Source organism: Musa acuminata, chromosome BXJ2-9 (genome assembly GCF_036884655.1).
Source record: "Musa acuminata AAA Group cultivar baxijiao chromosome BXJ2-9, Cavendish_Baxijiao_AAA, whole genome shotgun sequence".
In the NCBI taxonomy this organism is placed as follows: domain Eukaryota; kingdom Viridiplantae; phylum Streptophyta; class Magnoliopsida; order Zingiberales; family Musaceae; genus Musa; species Musa acuminata.
The window spans coordinates 1,230,415-1,252,324 of record NC_088346.1 but is presented as its reverse complement, the minus strand read 5'-3'; the positions used below and the strand labels follow the sequence as shown (position 1 = coordinate 1,252,324).

Here is a 21,910-nt window from a genome sequence, read left to right as displayed (position 1 = left end):
ATACAAGTGTCGAGTGGTCCTTTTATCGCTCGACAACTGCGTTGACATCGATGCAAATATAAAGTAACATTCATATTTCGTCATTGCTCTCCTTATTTATAAATAAAATATATTAAACTATTACAATACTACAAAATGACTGATCTAAAAGATTAGAGAGTTGATAAGGGAAAGGAATCTTCCCATGAGATTAAAACTCTTTTCGTTCTAGCTTTCTTAGCCGCTCAATTATCAGTTATCTGCTTGATTGTTTTATTTTGTAAGAAATCAATAGCTGGAGCAGATCTTTTATGTCTAGAATGATATGATTCGGATGACCGATGCCAAATTACCCACTAGTAAGTCAACCCTCATGAGAAAGGATAAATAATTTGATATAAAAATAATTATCTTCTAAGATTTTATTAAGGTCAAAATTGATCGTCAGCGGGATTCTACGTATTTAACCAATCTTAGTCTCAAGTTAAAAGTGAAATCAATTGAATTTCTATCAAACACATTGACTTGAGCATCTCAAGAATATAAAATATTTAAAAATATTAAAATTGATAAGTATTTTAAGATTTCGTGAGTCCATATATTAAAGGGACAAAGAATCATAGTCCTCCGAAAAGAAGTAAACTATAAAAGTTGAGTTTTATTTTGAGGAGGGAGAGCAATACTTTAGTATTCTTGTGCTTCTTTTTATGGTACTTGGAAAGAGAAAGTACTTCTAACTCTATATGATAGAGTATAGAAGAAAATTATGATTGAACTCAACGATCTTATAATTTATCTTTTAGTTTTCTCCATATAAGTGAAAGTTATTAAATCATGTTAAATCTTGTGTTGATTTTTTAATATATTTTTTGATTAATTTTTGGATATATTTTTTAGTTTTCATCCCTCCCAATAAAAAAAGTGATTAGTTCCTGAAACCGGTTAAAACATATGATTTAGTTAGTGCATTTGCGTATGCCATTTAATATAATGACTAGAACCTAACTAAAGACTTTTATCGATAATAATTACCCTACTTATATTGGTTTAAGATGAATATTTTTCTAATAAGATTTATTCGAAGGGATCAAATTGTTAACATTTAATACTAATGTAAATGATGTTATTGGATCGTTTTTATCATGATTCGATTGACCTGAAGGTACTAGTCAAAGTGACGTAGATTTAGAACTTCGATTGGATTGGAGAATGTATTTATCTCATCCCAAATTATTAATATTTAATACTAATGTAAATGATGTTATTGGATCATTTTGTTGTGATTCAATTGACATAAAGCTACTAGTCAAAGCGACTAAATGATGTTATTCGATCGTTTTATCGTGATTCAATTGACCTAAAGCTACTAGTCAAAGCGACTAAATGATGTTATTGGATCGTTTTGTCGTGATTCAGTTGACCTAAAACTACTGGTCAAAGTGACTAAATGATGTTATTGGATCGTCTTATCGTGATTCAGTTGACCTAAAGCGACGTGGATTTAATCTGGATTGGAGGAAGTATTTATCCCATCCTTAATTTATACCCGAGTAAGATGGGGATTCCCCCGAGAAACAAAGAAATCTTGATCGCTCTAATGTCTCGTTTTCGATGTGGACTAACCTCGTTTGATTTTTTTGCCGTTTCGTCTCAATCCTATCCTTCCAAACTCCCTTTAGCATTTGGTATTTCCTTTATAGATAGATCACCTTTTACGGATCAACCAATACAGTTGGAATGTGGCCTCGTGACACTAACACAAGATCATGCTTTAGTGAATTATTGTAGGGCCGATGTGACTGACGTGACTCCCCCAAATCACCCCCGTGACACGAACTCCACCGACGATTGACTTGCGTTGAGTCATTGGGAATGCTATTCGATCGTTCGCATCACTCCCCCTCTATTGCATCTTTCCTTCCTCACCTTTTCATTTCGATTCCACTCTTGCTCGTCGATCGGTTTAATGTTCTTTCTGGTGTTTCACTGTTTTATGATGACTAAATTAGTATCTTGAGTGATTAAAGATATAAAATAATCACTTATTTGATTTTTTTTTTATACAAATAAAGTATCGAGTCCTCTTTGAGATATCGATATCATAATTATTCTCACGAGGATGAGATTGTCGTTATATGTTTAATATGATTTTAGATTTCTATCACTATAACTTTTTCCTTATATTTCAAGCATAATTTTTTTGTTATTTTCTTACACTATATTCGATTTAATTTAGTTTCCGCATCGACGGACCAAACAGTCTCTCGTGGATGATTTAGTTTACATTCGTCATCTTCTCAGTGCGGGTGGCGAGAAGAATAAAAGAGTACTCTTCACCACCCACTTTGCAACATGTCACACTCGTCGGTATGCATCAAAATTTAGTGATCGTAAATTTTTATTCTGGTTAAGAAATATATTGACAAAGATGAAGACAAACAGAAGAAAAATAGAGTTAAAATATAAAATGATACAAAAGATGAGGTACTGTTTATGGAATAAATTTTATATATTAAATTATATGAGTAGAAAAAATATATTAAAGATTTAATTGAATTTATGAATAGGAGACACGAAGAATTGTCTTCTAAAAATTAAAGAGTCATGTTTTTGTTGGACCACATTAGGAAATTTGAATGGAAAATAAAGGAGGAAAAAAAAGAGAAAAAGTAATGGATAATGATAAGAAAAAAATTAAAAAAAAATAACTATCGATTTGCTCGGACTCAACATCTAATTTATTATTTATTGATAGATGAAATCTAGTTCGATTTCTCCACTCATTTCCTTCCGTGAAGGATTTAGAAAATCGAAATAAAAATATTCGAGATGATAGAAAAATATCTTATGAATTAATCAAATTTATTTAAACGAAAAAATGGTCCGACCCGTCACGTGCATTTGTATCTCCAGAATCTAAGCCGTAAAATACATGTCGCATGCAATCCTAGCTGGATGGCTATGTAGAATACACGTCCTGTGCAATCCTCGACGGCTACATCGCACCCGTCTCGGCTTCGGCTATTTAGAGCTCAGAGGAGCAGATGGCCAGAAACCAAGGGAGAGGAAGATGCGCAGGCCATTCTTGTTCCTGCTGTGTGCGTCGGTCCTTTTGGCCGACGTCCTGCCGTGGGACGTCTCCGGCGCTGCTGCACGCTCGACCTGCAACGAGACGCAAGGCCGTGGATGCCGAGTGGTGGAGGAAGAAGAAGACTTGGCGTTTGAGTTGGACTCGGAGATCAACAGAAGGCTGCTTGCAGGCGGGAGTACGCACATTGTTACTCGAGCTCTCAACCCGGATCACCCAGGCTGTGGAAGCAGCAATGGCGGGAGTTACAACTGCAACGGCAAGTCGGGTCAAAAGGGCGGCGGAAGGCAGTGCGGTCTCCACCTCTACCGCTGCGGATGATGAAATTGCTGCTGCCGCTCCTCGTGTTTGCTACAGCTGGTCTCTTTGTAGTTGTCGAAGCTTCAGGTGTCGTAGTTCTGTAAGCGTTTATTCTGAAACGTTTGTTCTATGCGCTGACAATAAATCTCCATGATCTGATGATGTCCATGGAGTTTGCTAATATTCTTTTTGAGATCAGGAGACCAACGATACAAGGAACAAAAAAAAACCTATAAATTTATTTAATTTATACTTTAATAGAAATTCAAGAACACCCAAAGAATTTCGTAAAATTCTTCCTCCAGTATTTTATAGAACAAATTATCCATAATTTTCGTAGCTTCTTTCCGTCGCATATAAGTTTCCAAAGACACATTTACTCTAAGATATAAAGATATCATGAACTCTAACACTATCAATCATCGATAAAATTTTGACGTTCGATGACGACAAAAAGAGTTACGTTCGATGACCACAAAGAGAGTATCATCACGTAAATAAATCTTCTTGAAGAATAATACCAAAGAGCACGTTTGTTATCAAAACAAGTGATTTAGTTTGACAGTTTCTCGTTCAAAAATTATATATATATATGTATTATATAATAAAAAGAAGATATATATATATATATATATATATATATATATATATATATATATATCTAAAATCAACAGATGGATGTCGAGAAGCCCAATGAAGTCCAATCGAAAGCCCACCCACCCAAAGCCCAATGAAGTCCAATTGTAAGCTCGGACGGAATCGGATTAATATATTGGATGGAGGAGCAGTTTTTCCAACTCGCACCAACAAAGTCCACTTCCACCCTCCCGAGTCTTCACCAACCATCTCCACCATCCTGGAAGAGGCCTGAAGGAAGGATGGAAACGGAAGCCGGTGAGCACGGCGGCAGCGCCGGTGGCCCTGCTCCTTTCCTCCTCAAGACGTACGAGATGGTGGACGACGCCTCCACCAACGACGTCGTCTCGTGGAGTCCTTCCATGAATAGCTTCGTCGTCTGGAATCCTCCCGACTTCGCCGCCCACCTCCTCCCTACCTACTTCAAGCACAACAACTTCTCCAGCTTCATCCGCCAGCTCAATACCTACGTAAGCGAAAGAGATTCCCCGAAATCATGACACCTTGATTGCTTGATTTTGTAGAATCTGCTGCTGCGTTTTTTGTTGGTTCTAGTGCGAATTACCTAAAATTGAGCCCAAAATATGATTTTGGCATATGAGTTTAGGAGTTTGATTACGTGTTTGTGTGAGGAACGGAGAACGAGGTCAACAAGTATTAACGTTTGTGCAGGCGTTTTGGGAAATTTCTCACCTTCGTGCTTACTAGATTCTGAATCTGAGGTTCATACCGAATCTGTTGATGCAGGGGTTCCGAAAGATTGATTCGGAGAAGTGGGAGTTTGCAAATGAGGATTTTATCAAGGGGCAGAAACACCTGCTCAAGAACATCTATAGACGCAAGCCCATCCACAGCCACAGCCGCCCGCCGGGTGGTGGTCTTGCTGATTCCGAGAGGATTGCTTTGGAGGAGGAGATTGATCGGCTCAAAAGGGAGAAAGCCAGCCTCCAGATGGCTGTCCAGAAGTTTGAACAGCTGCACTCAGGGACTAAGATTCAGCTTGGTGATGTCGAGCGGAGAGTAGCAGATATGGAAAAGCGGCAACTCCAGATGGTTGCCTTCTTGCAGCGTGTCATGCAGAACCCTCGGTTGATGGAGAATCTTGTGAAGATGGTGTCATCCTCGTCGATCGACTTCTCGGTGATCCATAAGAAGAGGAGATTGCCACTTGGTGCAGATCACTGCCAGGAGAATTCGGAGAACAGCTTATGCGATGACCATTGCAGCACATCCAAGTTTGAATTCGGCCATGCACTCAATCAGGATTTTTGTGATAAATTGAGATTAGAACTGTGCTCTGCCTATTTAGACAGCAATGTGGTCATGGCAAGCACTCAGAGCTCCAATGAAGATACTTGCAGCTCTCATCCAAAGCAAATCAACCGTAGTCATTGTACAATAGAGTCCCTTACTTTGGCACCTGAGACGCTGGAGCTTTGCGATACAGGAGCATCCATTTGTCCAACGAAGAATCTTTTGTTTCCAAAGACAGCGGATGATGGGGATGGGATCTTTCCATGCCATTTGAGTCTGACACTTGCATCATCTGCAATGCAAATAGATAGAAGTGACTATTCAAGTAGGATACCAGATGCAGTGAATCAAGAGGAAGCCAATTCGTCAGAGATGAACAATATTGTCACAACTAAGGAAAATGAACTCAACACGCTGATCTCTGCTGGTGCAAGAGCTGCACCTTTGCAAGAGGCTCCAAGGACTAGTAATGAAACACCTGTGGTTCCTCAAGTTAGAGTTAATGATGTGTTCTGGGAGCAGTTCCTAACTGAAAGGCCAGGATCATCAGACAATGAAGAGGCAAGCTCTGGTTTAAGGGCATATCCTCGTGGTGAGCAAAACGACGAGAGACACAGAAAATGAATGCATATGGAAAATCTAAAACTTTGGTTTTTCCCATAGAGTGAGCACTTCTTGTATTTGTATCATGGATTAAACCTGATCATTTACAGTCAGAATACTTGTGTTACTTGTAGTTACAGAATAAATTCTTCACCTGATATATGTTGAGCATGATGTAGTTGTTATGCCTTGATGTATGCTAACATAGTAATGGAGACTATGAAAATAATACATATATGAGAAATGTATTCATCTTCAAATGATACTCTATCATAATTGTCTTTGAAATTCTGTCCATCATGGACATGAAATGTTGATGATTAGCATGCTAAAATGCTATCTGTTTTCACTTGGTATTTGGCTTATGTTATGTTTGCCTTATGTTATCATCTTCTGAACTTGAATACATCCCATAGTTCCTCTTTATAGGATATATTGACCATTCTTGTTATATCACACCAGAGTCTGCTTAGTAATCCTTGAGTGGTGAAATAAAAAAAAGTGCCACTTTCTGGATGAGGCACTTTCCAAAGTGACTTTCAAATTTAGTGGTAAGTCACTTTTGAAAAATCTTACTTTCAAGAACTGGCACCCTCTCTAAGATAGCAGCCTCAGACTACTTCAGATAAAATGAACAGTGTGTATAGAGGTATTAAAGATGAGTCTGGAAATATTAATAACAACTCCTCGGTCAATCGCAATTGGCATCGACCTATTAGCATATTAGTTGACCGCATAAAGGAGGTAATGATATAATTTGTATCTGTAGTGATAAAAGTGGAGAAGATAAAAATAACAAAGGCATCATTTTTAGGTAGATGATTGTATCATCATGATACAATTTGACTATAGTGATAAAAGTGGAGGCAGCAAGAAAGGCATCACTTTTAAGGTGAATGATATGGTTCAACTCTGTAGTGATACAATTGGAGGCAGATTTCTACATCACCCTTGTAAATTCAAAAGTACGTACTGAGTCTGTTTATCTTAAAATGCCCCTTAATGAGTTGATGGAAGATACAAACTGGGACAGAATGTCTAATTGAACAGATAACAAAATCGATGGCTATTCCGTATTAGATTGTGTGGCCTCTTACAGCTCGTGATCTCCGCTGTGTTGTTCTTGCAGGTGCCCATGTTGCTGTTGCCCATACACTTACTGACTTTTGACCCAAATCACAATTATCATTGTCTTATTTCCCTTTGCAAGAGCCAATTGCCTGGACTTTTTCTCCATTCCATCCGATTCACTGATTTTGCATCAAGAGCTTGTTTTTGGTTTTTTGTGTCCTTTTATCCCCGACTTCAAGGTCTTTAATTGTGTTTTCCCCCGGTATGGGAGCCTCATACAGAGGGTCTCTCTCATTTTGATGTGTGTATATTTGTATATTTTTTCTAGACCTTTTGGTTCTGTTTTTTGCATTTTGTTTGCTGCCAGAGCTGTAGTTCAATGTTATTTTGTGGTTTTTATGTGGGACTTTCTCCGTTCAATGTTACATGAAAAAATATTTCTGCTATTTGATGGAATAATATTCCATTTCCCTAGGTTTTGGTTTATTTTATTGTTCATCTTGATAAGAGGAACTGCTCACTGAGTTGGAAACTTCTTGACATTTAATTTTTTTCTTCGATTTTTCAGGAAATAGTAAAGAATAAGGAAAGGAGCTTTTGGTTTTAGTCTGGTCATCTTATAGTCATTGTGTGTAATGTTGCTGGGTTAACAATCACAGGCCTTATCAGTAAGAGCATATGTTAACAATCTGAGAGCATGTGGACTGCTACAACTGTTGTTATCCACATGTCAACATGATATTAAAAAGACTGTTTTGCTGCAACACCAATGTCTTAAGCATTTTATCAAGACCAAGAGCCAGCAGGTTGTTTTATGCCCTTGCTGTTTTTCTACCTGTTTGTTCTCATTCGTGCATGGATAAGAGAATTGAACTAAAACTTGGTTGTAAACTGTGGATCCTGGGAGGACTTCAACTATCCAACTGATGAATAGCTTCGTAAGCCTCATTCCAGGACAAAGTGTTAGTAGGTTGAAGATAAAAGGACCAAGACATGAAAGTCATTAATGAGTTTCTTACTTCCACCAATCTTTTTATGCAATCTATTTTCTATGAAATTTGTAATTCTCACCCTTCTTTTCCATTAGGATTTTATATTTTGGTTCATCATTACCTTATAATGGGTGACAATTTATGGGGCCTTCTATATCAGTGGATGCTAATTAACATTTTTGTCCAGCATATAGCTAGATATTGCAGATTGATACATTATTTGCCATACAGGAGTCAATTAATATAATTTTAGACCATTGATGTGCAAGAAATGGAATGAAGGTGCACGATCCAAAGTTTTTTATAGTGCTTTGTGCTAAAACTTTCTCCTATACCTTATAAGTTTCATCCTGTTATTGCTTTTAAGCTAGCACAACCATTTTTTCAACTTTCAAGTTTGAAAAATACGTTATAAAATGGGAAGTTTTGTTTGCTAGTCTGAGGGCAGAGTTCTCTTTGTGTGGATGTGATGTTTGGGGTTTCTTTTGATTCCAGTAATAAACTGTTTGTAACAGAAACTTCAATTAACAATCTAGGTATGTTCTCTTGATGGTTAGCATAGATCAGAGAAAATTTAAGATGTTACCCTCCGAGCTTTATCATCTTGATATTGTAAGCCTTCTATATTTTCATGGGTCAAAACCTTCCAAGCAAATGTGGATTGTTGCAGTATAATTTCCACATGACTATGACAAGCCAGGAACAGCAATGTTGAAGAATATTAAAATAGATGTGGTTTGTCATAGGTTCCAACGATATCAGTGGCTTCTGTCCAACTCTACACATCTGCATTCTGCACAGCCATTCTTTTGCATCTTGATCTCAATAGCTGTAATATTTTAATGGCATGAGTTCTAAACTTATGTGGTAAAATTTCTTTGGTTACAATTATAAATGTGTTTCTTACACGTCTTTCTTCTTATGTACTTGGGTATGGACCTAGCCTATAATCAGTATTTCTATAATATAATCCAATTTCTAGATGATTGAAGTATACTAAAAATTTTATTTGTGCTTCTATGATTTTTGTGTAAATTGCTAGGAGTTGAATGCCTGTGTAGCTGCATGACTTTGCAATGCATGCCTGTTTCTTTGTTCATTTTTTGGCTGGTTTTTCCTTTTTCACCCAGTGATTCTTTTGACCAATATCCTTGTGTATATTCCTCTCTCATTTTAGCTTTATAATGTCGTGAAGTTCCACATTAGTCTATGTATAAGGTCTGACATTACTTCTCCAATTGTATCCAACTGGAAGTTGGTGATATCAGTTGATTTTCGAGTTCTTAATTTCATTCTAAAAGATACTACTCGGTAGAAGAATTTAGTATTTAAATAGTTGCACTAGATCTAGGATTTTATTCTTTGCTGCTACTTGGTATTTCTTTAGATGATCCTGTGCAGCGTTCATGTTGTGGAAAGAATTTCTGTCATTCTCCGAATCATGCGAACCCTCTCATCTTGATGCTATTTTCTTCTTTAATTATAGCAGGAGAATTGTTTTAGCACTTAGTACCTTCTCAGATCACGTGCCTGTTGGATTGAGTCGATGCATTTGCATTTTTCAGTTTGGTGGTGTCGGATGTAGGAGCATCCTGCATCTGTTTATTAATATTGCTTATTATGTTAAACTCCTTGATCTCATTGATATTTTAGGGGCCAAGTTTAGAAAGTCCTTTTCCTCTTTTTTCTTTGTTTGCTATTTTTTCAAGATATTTCAAGTTGGTTTATCACAAAAGCTACTTACTGTGTCTTATGTTGATCGTAAATCTTCTACGGATTTTATTTAATTTATTTTGCTTCAACTTGTCATAAGCTTGTTGCTGCTTCAGGTTTAGAACCTTCTTTGTTCTACCAATCTGAATGAAGCACAGAGAGTAAATCTGCAGAACCAGTCTTGTACATGTTTCTTTTCCTATTTAAATTCCTTTGGGCCATAATACAGATTGGTCGATCTATGAGACACGAAGAAGATCAGGGTTTTTCATTTGTAGAAAGTGATGAGATTTTGATATAAATTAATGTTTTATTACCGTTTGTTGATTTATGAAATGCAGATAGGACGGAATGTATACTTGTTCCAGATTTCTTTTTTAGATGAAAATATCAGTATTCCCTATCCAGAGTTCAAAGAAAGCAGAATGCAGACTTTGCATTCACATGATTGCATCAACTTAACTTGTCAAGACTTCACTCCATGGTCATTTTACAGGTCTGGGTAGTGTGATCTTTCTGCATAAACAAGGAATTTGTCATCACATCTCACAACAAATGGTACTCTTAATTCTTTTTTCCCTCTATATACTGCCTATTACATTTGCTTGTGCAAATGCTTGTGATGCTTGAACTAGCAAATGAGTTGACAATTCATTTAGTCTTTTGATATGAACTTTCTTCCATTTTAGATTGGCACAAGAGATTATGGAAGTCATAGCAGAACTCTGTGGGATTTATTTAGGTTTATCATCTAGCATTGGATAAGCTTTTAATATGCTTATGTGAATTTGTCTTCACACTAAGTATGTATATATGTACTAATTATTAGTTTCTTTTTCCTACATTTGTACCATCTCAAATTATTTTCAATATTTTCTTATACTATATTTTTGCATAATTTTTGTATTGCAGTAAGTTTGTTAGTGTTGATATAAAACTTAAATATTAATAGAAATACTTTATATAAGACTCGAAGAAAGGAAGGGTAAGATTGTGCGTACCCATGCAAACATTACTGGTTTATCAGACCATTAGACCGACTACTATCAGCCAAATTATTCCGAAAATGCCATCAGCATTTCTCATTACTTCCAAATGGAACAAACGTCCATAGGTGAACCAGCAAAGATGGGAAGACAAAAGGTGAAAAGCAAAACGAACATAGCCATCGGTCAAACTCTAGTCGAAAATGCCAGTGCTCCGATTTATTATCATCGTCTCTTGCATAAGCAACCCTAATACCTGTAGTGAGCAGGCTTGTAGGGTCCTTCGATCGGGACGCTAATGTAATCAGCCTGCGATGGTGTAAGCTTGGTGAGCTTGGCACCCAGCTTGCCGAGGTGGAGCGCTGCCACCTTCTCATCCAGATGCTTGGGCAGCACATAGACTTTCTTCTCGTACTTGCCGGTCGCCTTTTCCTTCCATAATTCCAGTTGTGCTATCACCTGCCATGATTTTATTATGATTTTAGTTAGTCCAATTAAAGCTAGATGGATTGTGATTTTTGATATTTTCAAGAGCATTTAAGATGTAATAAATGATAGACAGGATGACCCAATTCTCTGTTAAATTTGAGGTCTATTCTCATGCACATGACCTTGATGAGTACAAAGCATTAGATTTTGAGACTTTCTATTCCTAAATGAAGGATCTGTAGGAACATCTAAATTCTCCTAAAATAATTCATCATCAGGAGTATCATGATCAAGCAAATGACCAATAAACTCGGGTATGCATGCAATTTTCATGAACATGCATGAATGGAGAGATTTGTGTCATTTTCATATATGTAATATCAAATATATAATACAAAGCTTATAATATTTAGCACACATACCCAGGCAAAAACAAGCATACATGGTCAGGAGGAGTTGTTTAAATGAGAGCAAGAATAATTTAGTAGGTGTCATACCTGGTTGGTGAAGGAGCAGGACATGACGAAGCTGGGATGCCCAGTGGCACAACCAAGATTCATAAGCCGCCCCTCGGCAAGCACGATGATGCCGGTCTTGGTCTCAGGGAACACCCAACGATCGGTCTGGGGCTTGATGGTGATGCGCTTGACGCCCGGGTAGGTCTCCAGCCCATGCATATCGATCTCATTGTCGAAGTGGCCAATGTTGCAAACAATGGCATTGTTCTTCATCTTCTTCATGTGATCAACCATAATAATGTCCTTGTTCCCGGTTGTCGTCACAAAGATATCTGCCTCGGAGACGACATCCTCCAGAGTGAGAACAGGGAGGCCCTCCATCAGTGCCTGAAGAGCACAGATGGGGTCGATCTCGGTAACAATAACACGAGCGCCAGCTTGCTTCAGGGCAGCAGCACAGCCCTTGCCCACATCTCCATAGCCGCAGACCACGGCAACTTTTCCGGCAATCATAACATCAGTGGCCCTCATGAGGCCATCGGGGAGAGAGTGGCGGCATCCATACAGGTTGTCAAACTGCAGTCAATACGAGACCAAGAAAAATAGGAGTCACAAATCTCCACGCAGGCGAAAGAATATGCAAAGGCATAAGATAGCAAGAAAAATACTATTGATACTAAATTCTCGTGACTCAAGCTTATATTATTAGATCAAATTAAATGAAGATAAAAAAATCACAGTTTCAAGTCAATACAAGTCAAAGGAGATATAAATTCGAACATATATATATGCATCAGAAGAGAAAGAAATTTTACCTGAAACGGTTGATTATGATTACAGGGTTAAATTAAGACTGAAACTGTTCATCTGGATTCAGATCTAAAGAGATATGGAAGTCTAAGATCTTAGTTAATGATCTATTGCCCTCTTCGTCGATTAGCATCGCACCGACCAGATTCATAAACTCCAGGTTATATAGCCGATAGAGACAACAGCAGATCTGGGTTCAAACTATCAAAACTAGTTTAAAGGTAACAGGGAAACCAACCTCCTCAGATCCTGATCTGGATCTGGATCTGGAGCTCAAAATGAGACCTATGGATCCGAGAATTTCCAGAACAAAATTGAAGCCCAAACTTCAAGATCCAAAATGAAGTATACCTTGCTCTTGGTAACGGAGTCGTTGACGTTGATGGCGGGGAAGAGCAGGGCGCCGCTGGCCTGCATCTGGTAGAGTCGCTTGACGCCGGTGGTGGTCTCCTCCGACACGCCGACGAGGCGTTCCTTCATCTTGCGGTACTTCTTGGGGTCGACCTTGAGCCCGTCGCGGATGATCCCCAGCACGATCTGGAACTCGGCGTTGTCCGTGGAGGCCGGATCGGGCAGCTTGCCGGTCTTCTCGTACTCTTCTTCAGCCTTGACGCCCTCGTGGATGAGGAGAGTGGCGTCACCGCCGTCGTCGACGATGAGGTCGGGGCCACCGTTGGGGCCCCAGTCGAGGCATCGCTCGGTGCACCACCAGTACTCGGCGAGGGTCTCTCCCTTCCAGGCGAAGACGGCGGCGGAGTCGCGGGCAATGGCGGCAGCGGCGTGGTCCTGGGTGGAGAAGATATTGCAGGAGCACCACCGGACTTCAGCACCGAGGGCGGTGAGGGTCTCGATGAGGACGGCGGTCTGGATGGTCATGTGGAGGGAGCCGGAGATGCGGGCGCCGGCGAAAGGTTTGGCGGGCCCGAACTCGGCGCGGCACGCCATGAGGCCCGGCATCTCCACCTCCGCCAGCTCGATCTCGAGGCGGCCGAAGTCGGCCTGAGAAAGGTCCTTCACCTTGTACTCGCGTCCCGTCGACGTCTTCTCCACCAGCAGCGCCATTCTCCGATCGTTGGAACTAATCGAAGGAGTTGGGCAAGGAGAGGGAGGCGGAAAAGATGTGAGAGTAAGTAGCGAGGGGTTTAGGGGAATATATAGAGAAGCTGCGGGGCGAACGGACGGACGAGATGACAAAAGGCTGGAGATGACGAGAGCTGTGCAGTGGGCCCAACGGAAGAGATGGGCCAAATGGGATATGAAGTGACCGAGGAAAGCATTTGTTAAAACGTAATGTAAAGTGTGATGGACACGTGCATAGTGATGATATTGTCGACCCGCATCGAAGGGAGATGGATATTACGAGGGCCAGTTAGTTAATTTTTTTTAATATTCTTTAATTTTTAAATTTAAAAATTTTATATTAAACTTTTTATAATTATAAAAATAAAATATTTAACTTTATTTATTTAATATCGTTGGTAAAATCGATAAAAAAATTTAGTATATATAAAAATAATAAAATAATAAAATAAAAAAAATTTAATGTCCCAAATGAGATATCTACGTTGGCATCGCTCTGTAATGAGAAATGATATCGATACAGATGCCTTATATCTGTATTTATGTCGATGTAAATGCAAAGTATTAGTATATGTGGCTTTTGTTCTATATTTGTGTCGGCATCAATATAGATATAGAGAAGTGTTGATGCAGATATAGGGCGATGAAAAGGGGGAAGAAGGATGAGAGATCAAGGAAAGGAAGAAGAAAGATTAGCATCGCTTTACATCTTGTCAGCATTGATGCAGATGTCGAGTGGCACCGATGCAAATGTAGAGCATTGACATTTGCATTGGCATCGATGACTTTTATTTTGTATCATTCTGTATTTGCGTTGGCGCCAATGTAAACGCAAAACGATAAAAAGGAAAAAAAAATGAGGGATCGAGAAAAGGGGGGGAGAAGGATGAGCACTGCTCTACATTGGCGCCATCGTAGATGTTGAGCAGTGCCATTGTAGATGCAAAGCATTAGCATATGCTTTGGCATTTGTGGTTTTGCTTTGCATTTGCAATGAAAGAGGGAAGAAGGATTAGGGATCAGGAAAAGGGGGAAGAAGGATGAGTATCGCTCTACATCTGCATCAGCGTTGACACAGATGCAGGGCGATTTAGAGTAGAGTGGCATTGCTCTCCATCTGCGTTGGCATAGCCATTATCCTTATTCTCTTCCTCCTCTCCATTTGTCTCATCTCTCGTCGTCGCTCCTCTTCCTCCTCCCTCACAAGAAATCATAGAAGTTCCTCAACTTCACCTCTAGGACTCCACTTAGCCCATCTCCAATGACAACCTCATGTCGATCTCATTGACCATTATGGCTTTCTCATCGATCATTGTGTTGTTTTCGTCGACTACAACCGCAACAATCAACCGCGATCCCTAGTGTTATTGTTGCCTGCCACCACCATAATAGACGATTAATAAGAAAGAAAACGTAACTAGAACATTGAAAGTAATCTTTTTATCTATTATTTTTGTGTCATTCATACATATCTTTCTTCAGTAAATTGACGACGTTAGAGTAAATAGAGTTTAATGTTTCACTTTTATAGAGATTCTAATGTAAATGTTTTAAGTCTAAATATTGAAATGATAAAAAAGTTTAACTAAAGGAGGATGTAATATATAATTAGCCCACATTATCATTTGTGATTTTTTTTTTCATAAGGTAAACGACGAAAATATAATTTGATTAAAAAAATTATTTTTTTAAAGTAAATGATGAAGATAAAATTTGATAAAGAAATTTTACGCAGATTTGAAAAGACCATTACTCTATTATATAAATTAAAAAAATGTTTTTAAAAAATACCAAAAAAATATTTTTTTTTCAGAATAGCAACTAAAGGCAAATAATATTTTTCAAATGATCAAAATATTATCCTATTAAAATATTTTTTTCATCAAAATATAATTAATAAAATCGGTTCACATGGAACTAATTATAATGTCCTCGAACAGAATTATAATATGTATTTCATCATATCAATTACAGTATTTTTTTTAAAAAATAGGATCATCATGTTTAATAGTATTTATTACATGGTTTAATTAGTCAAAAAAATTTCATCAATCTTAATTATTATACATTCTCGTGTTCTTATTTGATTGAATTTCGAGTTACTATATAGTATCAAATTAAACACACTTAAATAAATATAATATTGTTAAAATTAGTTAAAAATAAATAAAACTAAATTGTATAGTGAAAAAAAAAATAAACTCATCTGTAATATTTAATTTATGGGTACATATTGATGGATGACCAAACGCAATATTAGGTGGAGTGCAAGTCAATGGCAAAAAGTGAGTTGGTGAAGAAGCAACTAAGATGAAAGGTTACATCAATTAAGATCCACAAACATAATCTGGTGTTGATGACAACTTGGAACTACCACACCTAACTTCGTCTTCTTCTCATTCTTCAGTTGCTGCTAAGCTTTTGACCCTCCCCTCACTACACCCACACCTACACCTACACCTACACCTATCGTCCTTATATCTCACAATATGAACTATCTCAAAAATAAAAATATATGTGCTTGTTTTTTTTTCTTTCATCCGAAATAAAAAAATCTGAATATTATTATCGGGGATAATCATGGATATTTAAAGAATCAAATATCTCTTTCCATAAATTCTTTTCGCTTAAAGATTTAAAAATTCGAACATCAAATATCGATAGATTCACAAGTCCATTAATAATCTTTGAAGGATACGCTATATATATTTACTTCCTTGGTAAATTGGAGGATGTCTATTGTCTATCTCGTTGAACTATTATCTTTTATCTCATAATAAAAATTACAAACATCAAGTTTAGAAATTTTAACGTCGAATCTTGATAGATTCACACTTGAATCCTGTAACAACGAATAAAAGGATAAGAATGGCCTGCTAACTTTTGAAAAGAGACGTAGTTGATAAGAAACAATTATGAGTGATTTGTTTTTATACGTAACTCAATTACTATTTTATATTTCACTTCCAATTTAGTTTATTTTGGCCTTGCTATTCCTTTTGTAGATCAAATTAGATCTTTGAGTATAAATGGTTGTTGATGGGAAAATAGGAGGAATGAGTCCATTTTAAATGACCATCGAGTGAATAAAACCAATGAAAAGAATCAATGCATATTCAAACAAAAGTACAGTAGTTCAAAAAAAAAAAAAAACAGACTATTATATTTTATTTTTTGATTAATTATTTTTAACATCTTAATCTTTATATTTTTAAAAATTATATTAGATCCCTATATTTATGAAAGTAACTCACGTCATCGACTCAAAATATCATATATGCTCAATGATAATTCAAAATGAGACAGAGTCAATACATATTTTTATCAGTAAAGTTGATGACATAAGAAGAAATATTATTTTATTTTCATAAATATAAAGATCCCAATATATATATTTTTTAAAATATAAAAACAATTAATTATATGAGATAATATATAATTAATAATAAAATAGACAATCATGCAAATTTGGTCTTTGAGCACTGGCCATGTTAAGATGGAAAAGTTGCCACTCACCAACCCTAAACCATTCACGTGACTGTCTTATGTTTTTGTTACCGAGAGGACCAAAGTGTTTTTTTATTTTTTGTTACAGCCAGTTTTGAGAACAGTACATCATATTTTCTATTTGCAAGTGACGTTTTTAGTCCCTATGACTCGAACGTGTACACCTAACTCGAGTGAGATCTTTGTTTGGCCAGACGTCTTCTTCTCACCAACCCTCAAAGAAATTTATTATCACTTAGTTTCTGGTCATTACAAGATCTGATGTGTCATGTTAACGTCATAAAGAAAACCCTTTTTTTTCGAAAAATAAATGAAAATGATGAAAATTGATTTCAACAATCTTACTATTTTCTTTAAAAAATCATTAGGTAAAACATGGGGGTTATTATATATATATATATATATATATATATATATATATATATATATATATATAATATAATGAGTAATTTTAATTCGATGCAAAACCCTCATCTCTTCGCTGCCACACTAACCAACCAAATCATGCGGGCACAAACCCTCACATCGTCTCCTATAAATCCGACGCCCTTCCCACACCGTCATTTCCGCCATTCACCCCTACCCCTCGGAAGACTTCTTCCTCATCGTCCTTCTCCCCCTTTCCCTCTCCCCGTCCAGCATCTTCGCTTTACGATTCCGGCCCCGGCTGCTGTACCCATGGAGTCCGTGAGCGAATGGGGACTCTCGCCGCTCTCCGCCGTCGACCCGGAGATCCACGACCTCATCGAACACGAGAAGCGGCGCCAGTCTCACGGCATCGAGCTCATCGCCTCCGAGAACTTCACCTCCTTCGCCGTCATCGAGGCCCTCGGCAGCGCTCTCACTAACAAGTACTCCGAGGGCATGCCTGGCAACCGCTACTACGGCGGCAACGAGCACATCGACGCCATCGAGAACCTCTGCCGTTCCCGCGCCCTCGCCGCCTACCAACTCGACCCCGCCAAGTGGGGCGTCAACGTCCAGCCATACTCTGGCAGTCCTGCCAATTTCGCCGCCTACACCGCCCTCCTCAACCCCCATGACCGCATCATGGGCCTCGACCTTCCCTCCGGCGGACACCTCACTCACGGCTACTACACCTCCGGTGGCAAGAAGATCTCCGCCACCTCCATTTACTTCGAGAGCCTCCCCTACAAGGTCAGCCCCGTGACCGGGTACATCGACTACGACAAGCTCGAGGAGAAAGCCCTCGACTTTCGCCCCAAGCTCATCATCTGCGGTGGCAGTGCCTACCCTAGGGATTGGGACTACGCAAGGTTCAGATCTATCGCCGACAAGTGCGGGGCCTTGTTGCTCTGCGATATGGCTCACATCAGTGGCCTCGTAGCCGCTCAGGTAATGAATGCTGATATTGTTCGTCCTATGTCTTAATTTTTCTCTTAAGATCGGTTTCGATCGAAAAATCAGATCTTGATAACAATTTGGCCTCCGAAAACAGTTCTACTTGATTTCTGCGTTTTGGTCGGATGTGGTCGGTAAGGTAGATCTGATGGATCGGGGAGAATGGTGTTTGGATTGATCAAGTGTTGTTTCGTTCGGTTTTTCACTGAGATTTCTATAGATCCGTCTTCAATGGATGGATCTGGTAGAACCCTTGCATTGTGTGGAATAGATCTACAAGTAGATTGCATTAAACGTACTACCTTTATATGCGCTTTTCAAGAACCTATTTATCAGTTGGCATCTAGATCTGAGGTTTTGAGTATTTGTTGATTGCTTTTGGCCCACGCACATGTTTGCTTTATGTGAAATAGATCTACAAGTTCAGATAAATATACTAGCTTTATATGCTCTTTTCAAGAACCTATTCATCAATTGGTAACTATATCTAAATTACTATTTGTTGATTGCTTTTATCCAAAACTCATACCAACATTATATGGAACAGATCTACCAGTAAAGATAGCATTACGTATACTAACTCTATATACTCTTTTTATGAGCCTTCTCATTAGTTGCTAACTAGATCTGAATTCCTGATTGTTTGTTAATTGATGATGTCTAAAATCACTAAATTGGTAAATTTGTTATCATTATTGATTGTTGATTGACAATGAAGACAGTTTTGAATAATATAGATGAGATCTTAATGCTTTGATCTTGATATTTTTGCTTTCATCCATATGAGAGCTGTTGGTAATAAAACATGGACAATTCAGTGCTGATATGTATGTACTCTTAAATTTTGACTTGGTTTCGGTGCTTTGTTGGTTGAGATGCATATTCCTTCATTTTGTAGATGCAACAAAAGATCATGAGTATTAATACATTTTTTTAATTCATTCTTATGGAACAATCTAGTATTTAGTTATTTAATAATTCTTATTAGGTTATATTTCTGATCATTAGGATTGGGCTTTTGCTACTCAGGATAGTTGAAAGTTAGAATGATGGTGAAGTTGCTTGTTTCAGCCTTTTTTTTTTAATTTTTTATTTTTGATGAGAAACTACCTGTTGGCCTGTGTGCATTGATGCACTTTATTGATTAGAATGGTATTCTCCAATGTAGGAAGCTGCAAACCCCTTTGAGTTCTGTGATGTGGTCACTACCACTACTCATAAGAGTCTCAGAGGACCAAGGTCTGGAATGATCTTCTACAGGAAAGGCCCTAAGCCTCCAAAGAAGGGACAGCCAGAAGATGCTGTTTACGATTTCGAGGACAAAATCAACTTTTCAGTGTTTCCAGCTCTCCAAGGTGGTCCTCACAATCATCAGATTGCTGCTTTGGCTGTAGCTTTGAAGCAAGCCATGTCACCTGGGTTCAAAACATATGCCAAGCAGATCAGGGCCAATGCTGTTGCTCTCGGGAATTATCTAATGAGCAAGGGCTACAAGCTTGTGACAGATGGAACTGAGAATCACCTTGTCCTCTGGGATCTTCGACCTCTTGGGTTGACTGGTACAACCAATTACATTTTTTTTTATGTAGCTTGCTGTTATTTATTTTTCTTAAATTTTTCTTCCCTTCACCTTGGATATTTGTAGGAAACAAGGTGGAGAAACTCTGTGATCTTTGCAATATTACTGTTAACAAGAATGCAGTTTTTGGTGACAGCAGTGCACTGGCTCCTGGTGGTGTCCGCATCGGTAAGAACACTGCCTTTTGGAGCATGATTTACTTGCATCAGGTTTTTAATGCCTCTGAAGATGTTGATCTGTGAAATATCTGAAATAATTGCTGGTTTTCAACTTTCAGAGAGATATTTTAGTTATATCTATTGATAAATGATAAATCCAAGAATGAAAAAAAGTTACATTTTTAGGTTTATATGCCGTCTTCAATATTCTGCAGCATCTGTTCAAAAATCTTCTTAAATATGACATTTCTTACATGAGTAATAAGTTTGACGGCATCAGTTCAAAATGCTGTCATACTTGTTTCTCATGTAAGAAATGTCATATTTAAGTAGATATTAAACAATTTGTAGTTATTACACAGCATTCTTAATTCACCCAAGACTTTCTCCTGTTAGTAATCCTGCAGATAAAATTAGAACTCTGCATTTTGTACCAGGAGCACAACTAACTAGTCGAGTGAACTTATTCCACAAAACTGGTTCGCACAATTAAATTCATATGACGACTCCTGTATATGGCGATGATTCTCTTCCTCAATTAAATCAAAGATAGAATTCTTGGTGAACAAAACATTATGTAGATGAGACAAAAGGGTCAAATTTTTATCAAGAATTTTGAGATGGTATATGTCTTTGCTTATCTGCTTTATACTTGGGTAAAATGGAAAATAGCAATCAGTACTTCTTGTATGTTTGATGCAGCCATATCTCAGTTAAAAGCTGGTTTGAGGTTAGATCGATTCTGTCTTGAGTTGATCTAAATGTTTTAATTCTGGAAATTTGTTTTATGGCCTTCATTTGCCACTTTGGCACCAAGTGTTATCAATACAGAAACAAATACATTCCTTGTGTGTGGCAAGTGCATATGTAACATCGAATGACAAGAACCTTTAATCTCCATCCCTCTGTCAATTTCTGTGTGATGCCATCCTGATATAATAAGAAAATTTCATCAGGGTTCCTTTTGAAAATAATATAAGCAGTCGCAACTGTCTAATCTTCTATTAATTCTAGGTCTTGTGTGATTTAAGACCTATTTTATTACTGTTACCTCTGAGCAGCATGAGTCTATGAGAAACTTATCTCTTGTTAGTGCATTTAGATCTGCTTCGGTTATGTCTCATTTTTCAGGCGCTCCTGCCATGACATCACGGGGCTTGGTTGAAAAGGATTTCGAGCAGATTGCTGAGTTCCTTCACCAGGCTGTGACTCTCTGCTTGAGCATTCAGAAGGAGCATGGAAAGCTGCTGAAGGACTTCAATAAAGGTTTGGTGAACAACAAGGACATCGAGGAGCTCAAGGCAGCAGTCGAAAAGTTTTCTGCATCGTTTGACATGCCTGGCTTTCAAATGTCCGCAATGAAGTACAAGGACTAGGACACTAAAATTTGTGTGAGGAGGCGCATGTTCAAGAATCCCTTTTCTTTTGACAAATTTGCTTATTTCATCATACAGTTGAACATTTTGTTTGCCAATCCAAATCTTTTTTGAGATGTACCCATGGAAAGAGCAGCATGTTCCTTATCTGATGCTAGTTGATGTACTCTCAAAATATTTATCCTACCATTTCTTGTGATGCATGTAGTTCTTTTCAGAAATCTATATTATCATTTGTTGTTTGTTACTGCACTGCCTGTGGTGGTTAATCATAATGCATGTCAGTATTTAAAGACTTCCATCATTGTGATGTAGAAATATTATCTTGTTTCCTGGATATTTCAATTTAATTAGAAGTAGAACTTGACCTAATTACCCAGTTATATAACAACCAGTTATAAACCTCATAAGCTCGTTCCAACCAAACAATCTATGCCGTATAAAAGAATATGGATTTCTGGGATGGTTGCCATAGTCAAAGCAGGTATCCAAGGAATACTTATTTCAATTAACAGCAGCATACCTCAGG

The 21,910-nt window shown here is 37.9% G+C and overlaps 3 protein-coding genes across 4 annotated transcripts; 2 read left to right on the top strand and 1 right to left on the bottom strand.

The window, feature by feature from the left end:
- The first annotated feature begins 4,177 nt into the window (after positions 1–4,177).
- Positions 4,178–7,746, top strand: LOC135622307 (heat stress transcription factor A-5-like). Of its 2 annotated transcripts, XM_065124045.1 has the most exons (3): positions 4,178–4,473; positions 4,751–5,921; positions 7,500–7,746. In XM_065124045.1, the coding sequence occupies exons 1-2, from the start codon at positions 4,246–4,248 to the stop codon at positions 5,879–5,881; spliced, it is 1,359 nt and encodes a 452-aa protein (XP_064980117.1). In that variant the 5' UTR covers positions 4,178–4,245; the 3' UTR covers positions 5,882–5,921; positions 7,500–7,746. The 2 variants fall into 2 exon arrangements, with proteins under 2 accessions (XP_064980117.1, XP_064980116.1); XM_065124044.1 differs by lacking the exon at positions 7,500–7,746 and having other exon boundaries at positions 4,751–6,031.
- A 2,945-nt stretch (positions 7,747–10,691) lies between these two features.
- Positions 10,692–13,457, bottom strand: LOC135622306 (adenosylhomocysteinase). The gene is made up of 3 exons (XM_065124043.1): positions 12,671–13,457; positions 11,549–12,085; positions 10,692–11,081 (listed from the first exon to the last, which is right to left on the bottom strand). The coding sequence occupies exons 1-3, from the start codon at positions 13,379–13,381 to the stop codon at positions 10,872–10,874; spliced, it is 1,458 nt and encodes a 485-aa protein (XP_064980115.1). The 5' UTR covers positions 13,382–13,457; the 3' UTR covers positions 10,692–10,871.
- Positions 13,458–17,407: 3,950 nt separating this feature from the next.
- LOC103996698 (serine hydroxymethyltransferase 4) lies at positions 17,408–21,628 on the top strand. Its single transcript, XM_009417663.3, has 4 exons — positions 17,408–18,262; positions 19,437–19,827; positions 19,914–20,015; positions 21,137–21,628. The coding sequence occupies exons 1-4, from the start codon at positions 17,411–17,413 to the stop codon at positions 21,379–21,381; spliced, it is 1,590 nt and encodes a 529-aa protein (XP_009415938.3). The 5' UTR covers positions 17,408–17,410; the 3' UTR covers positions 21,382–21,628.
- The last annotated feature ends 282 nt before the right edge of the window (positions 21,629–21,910 follow it).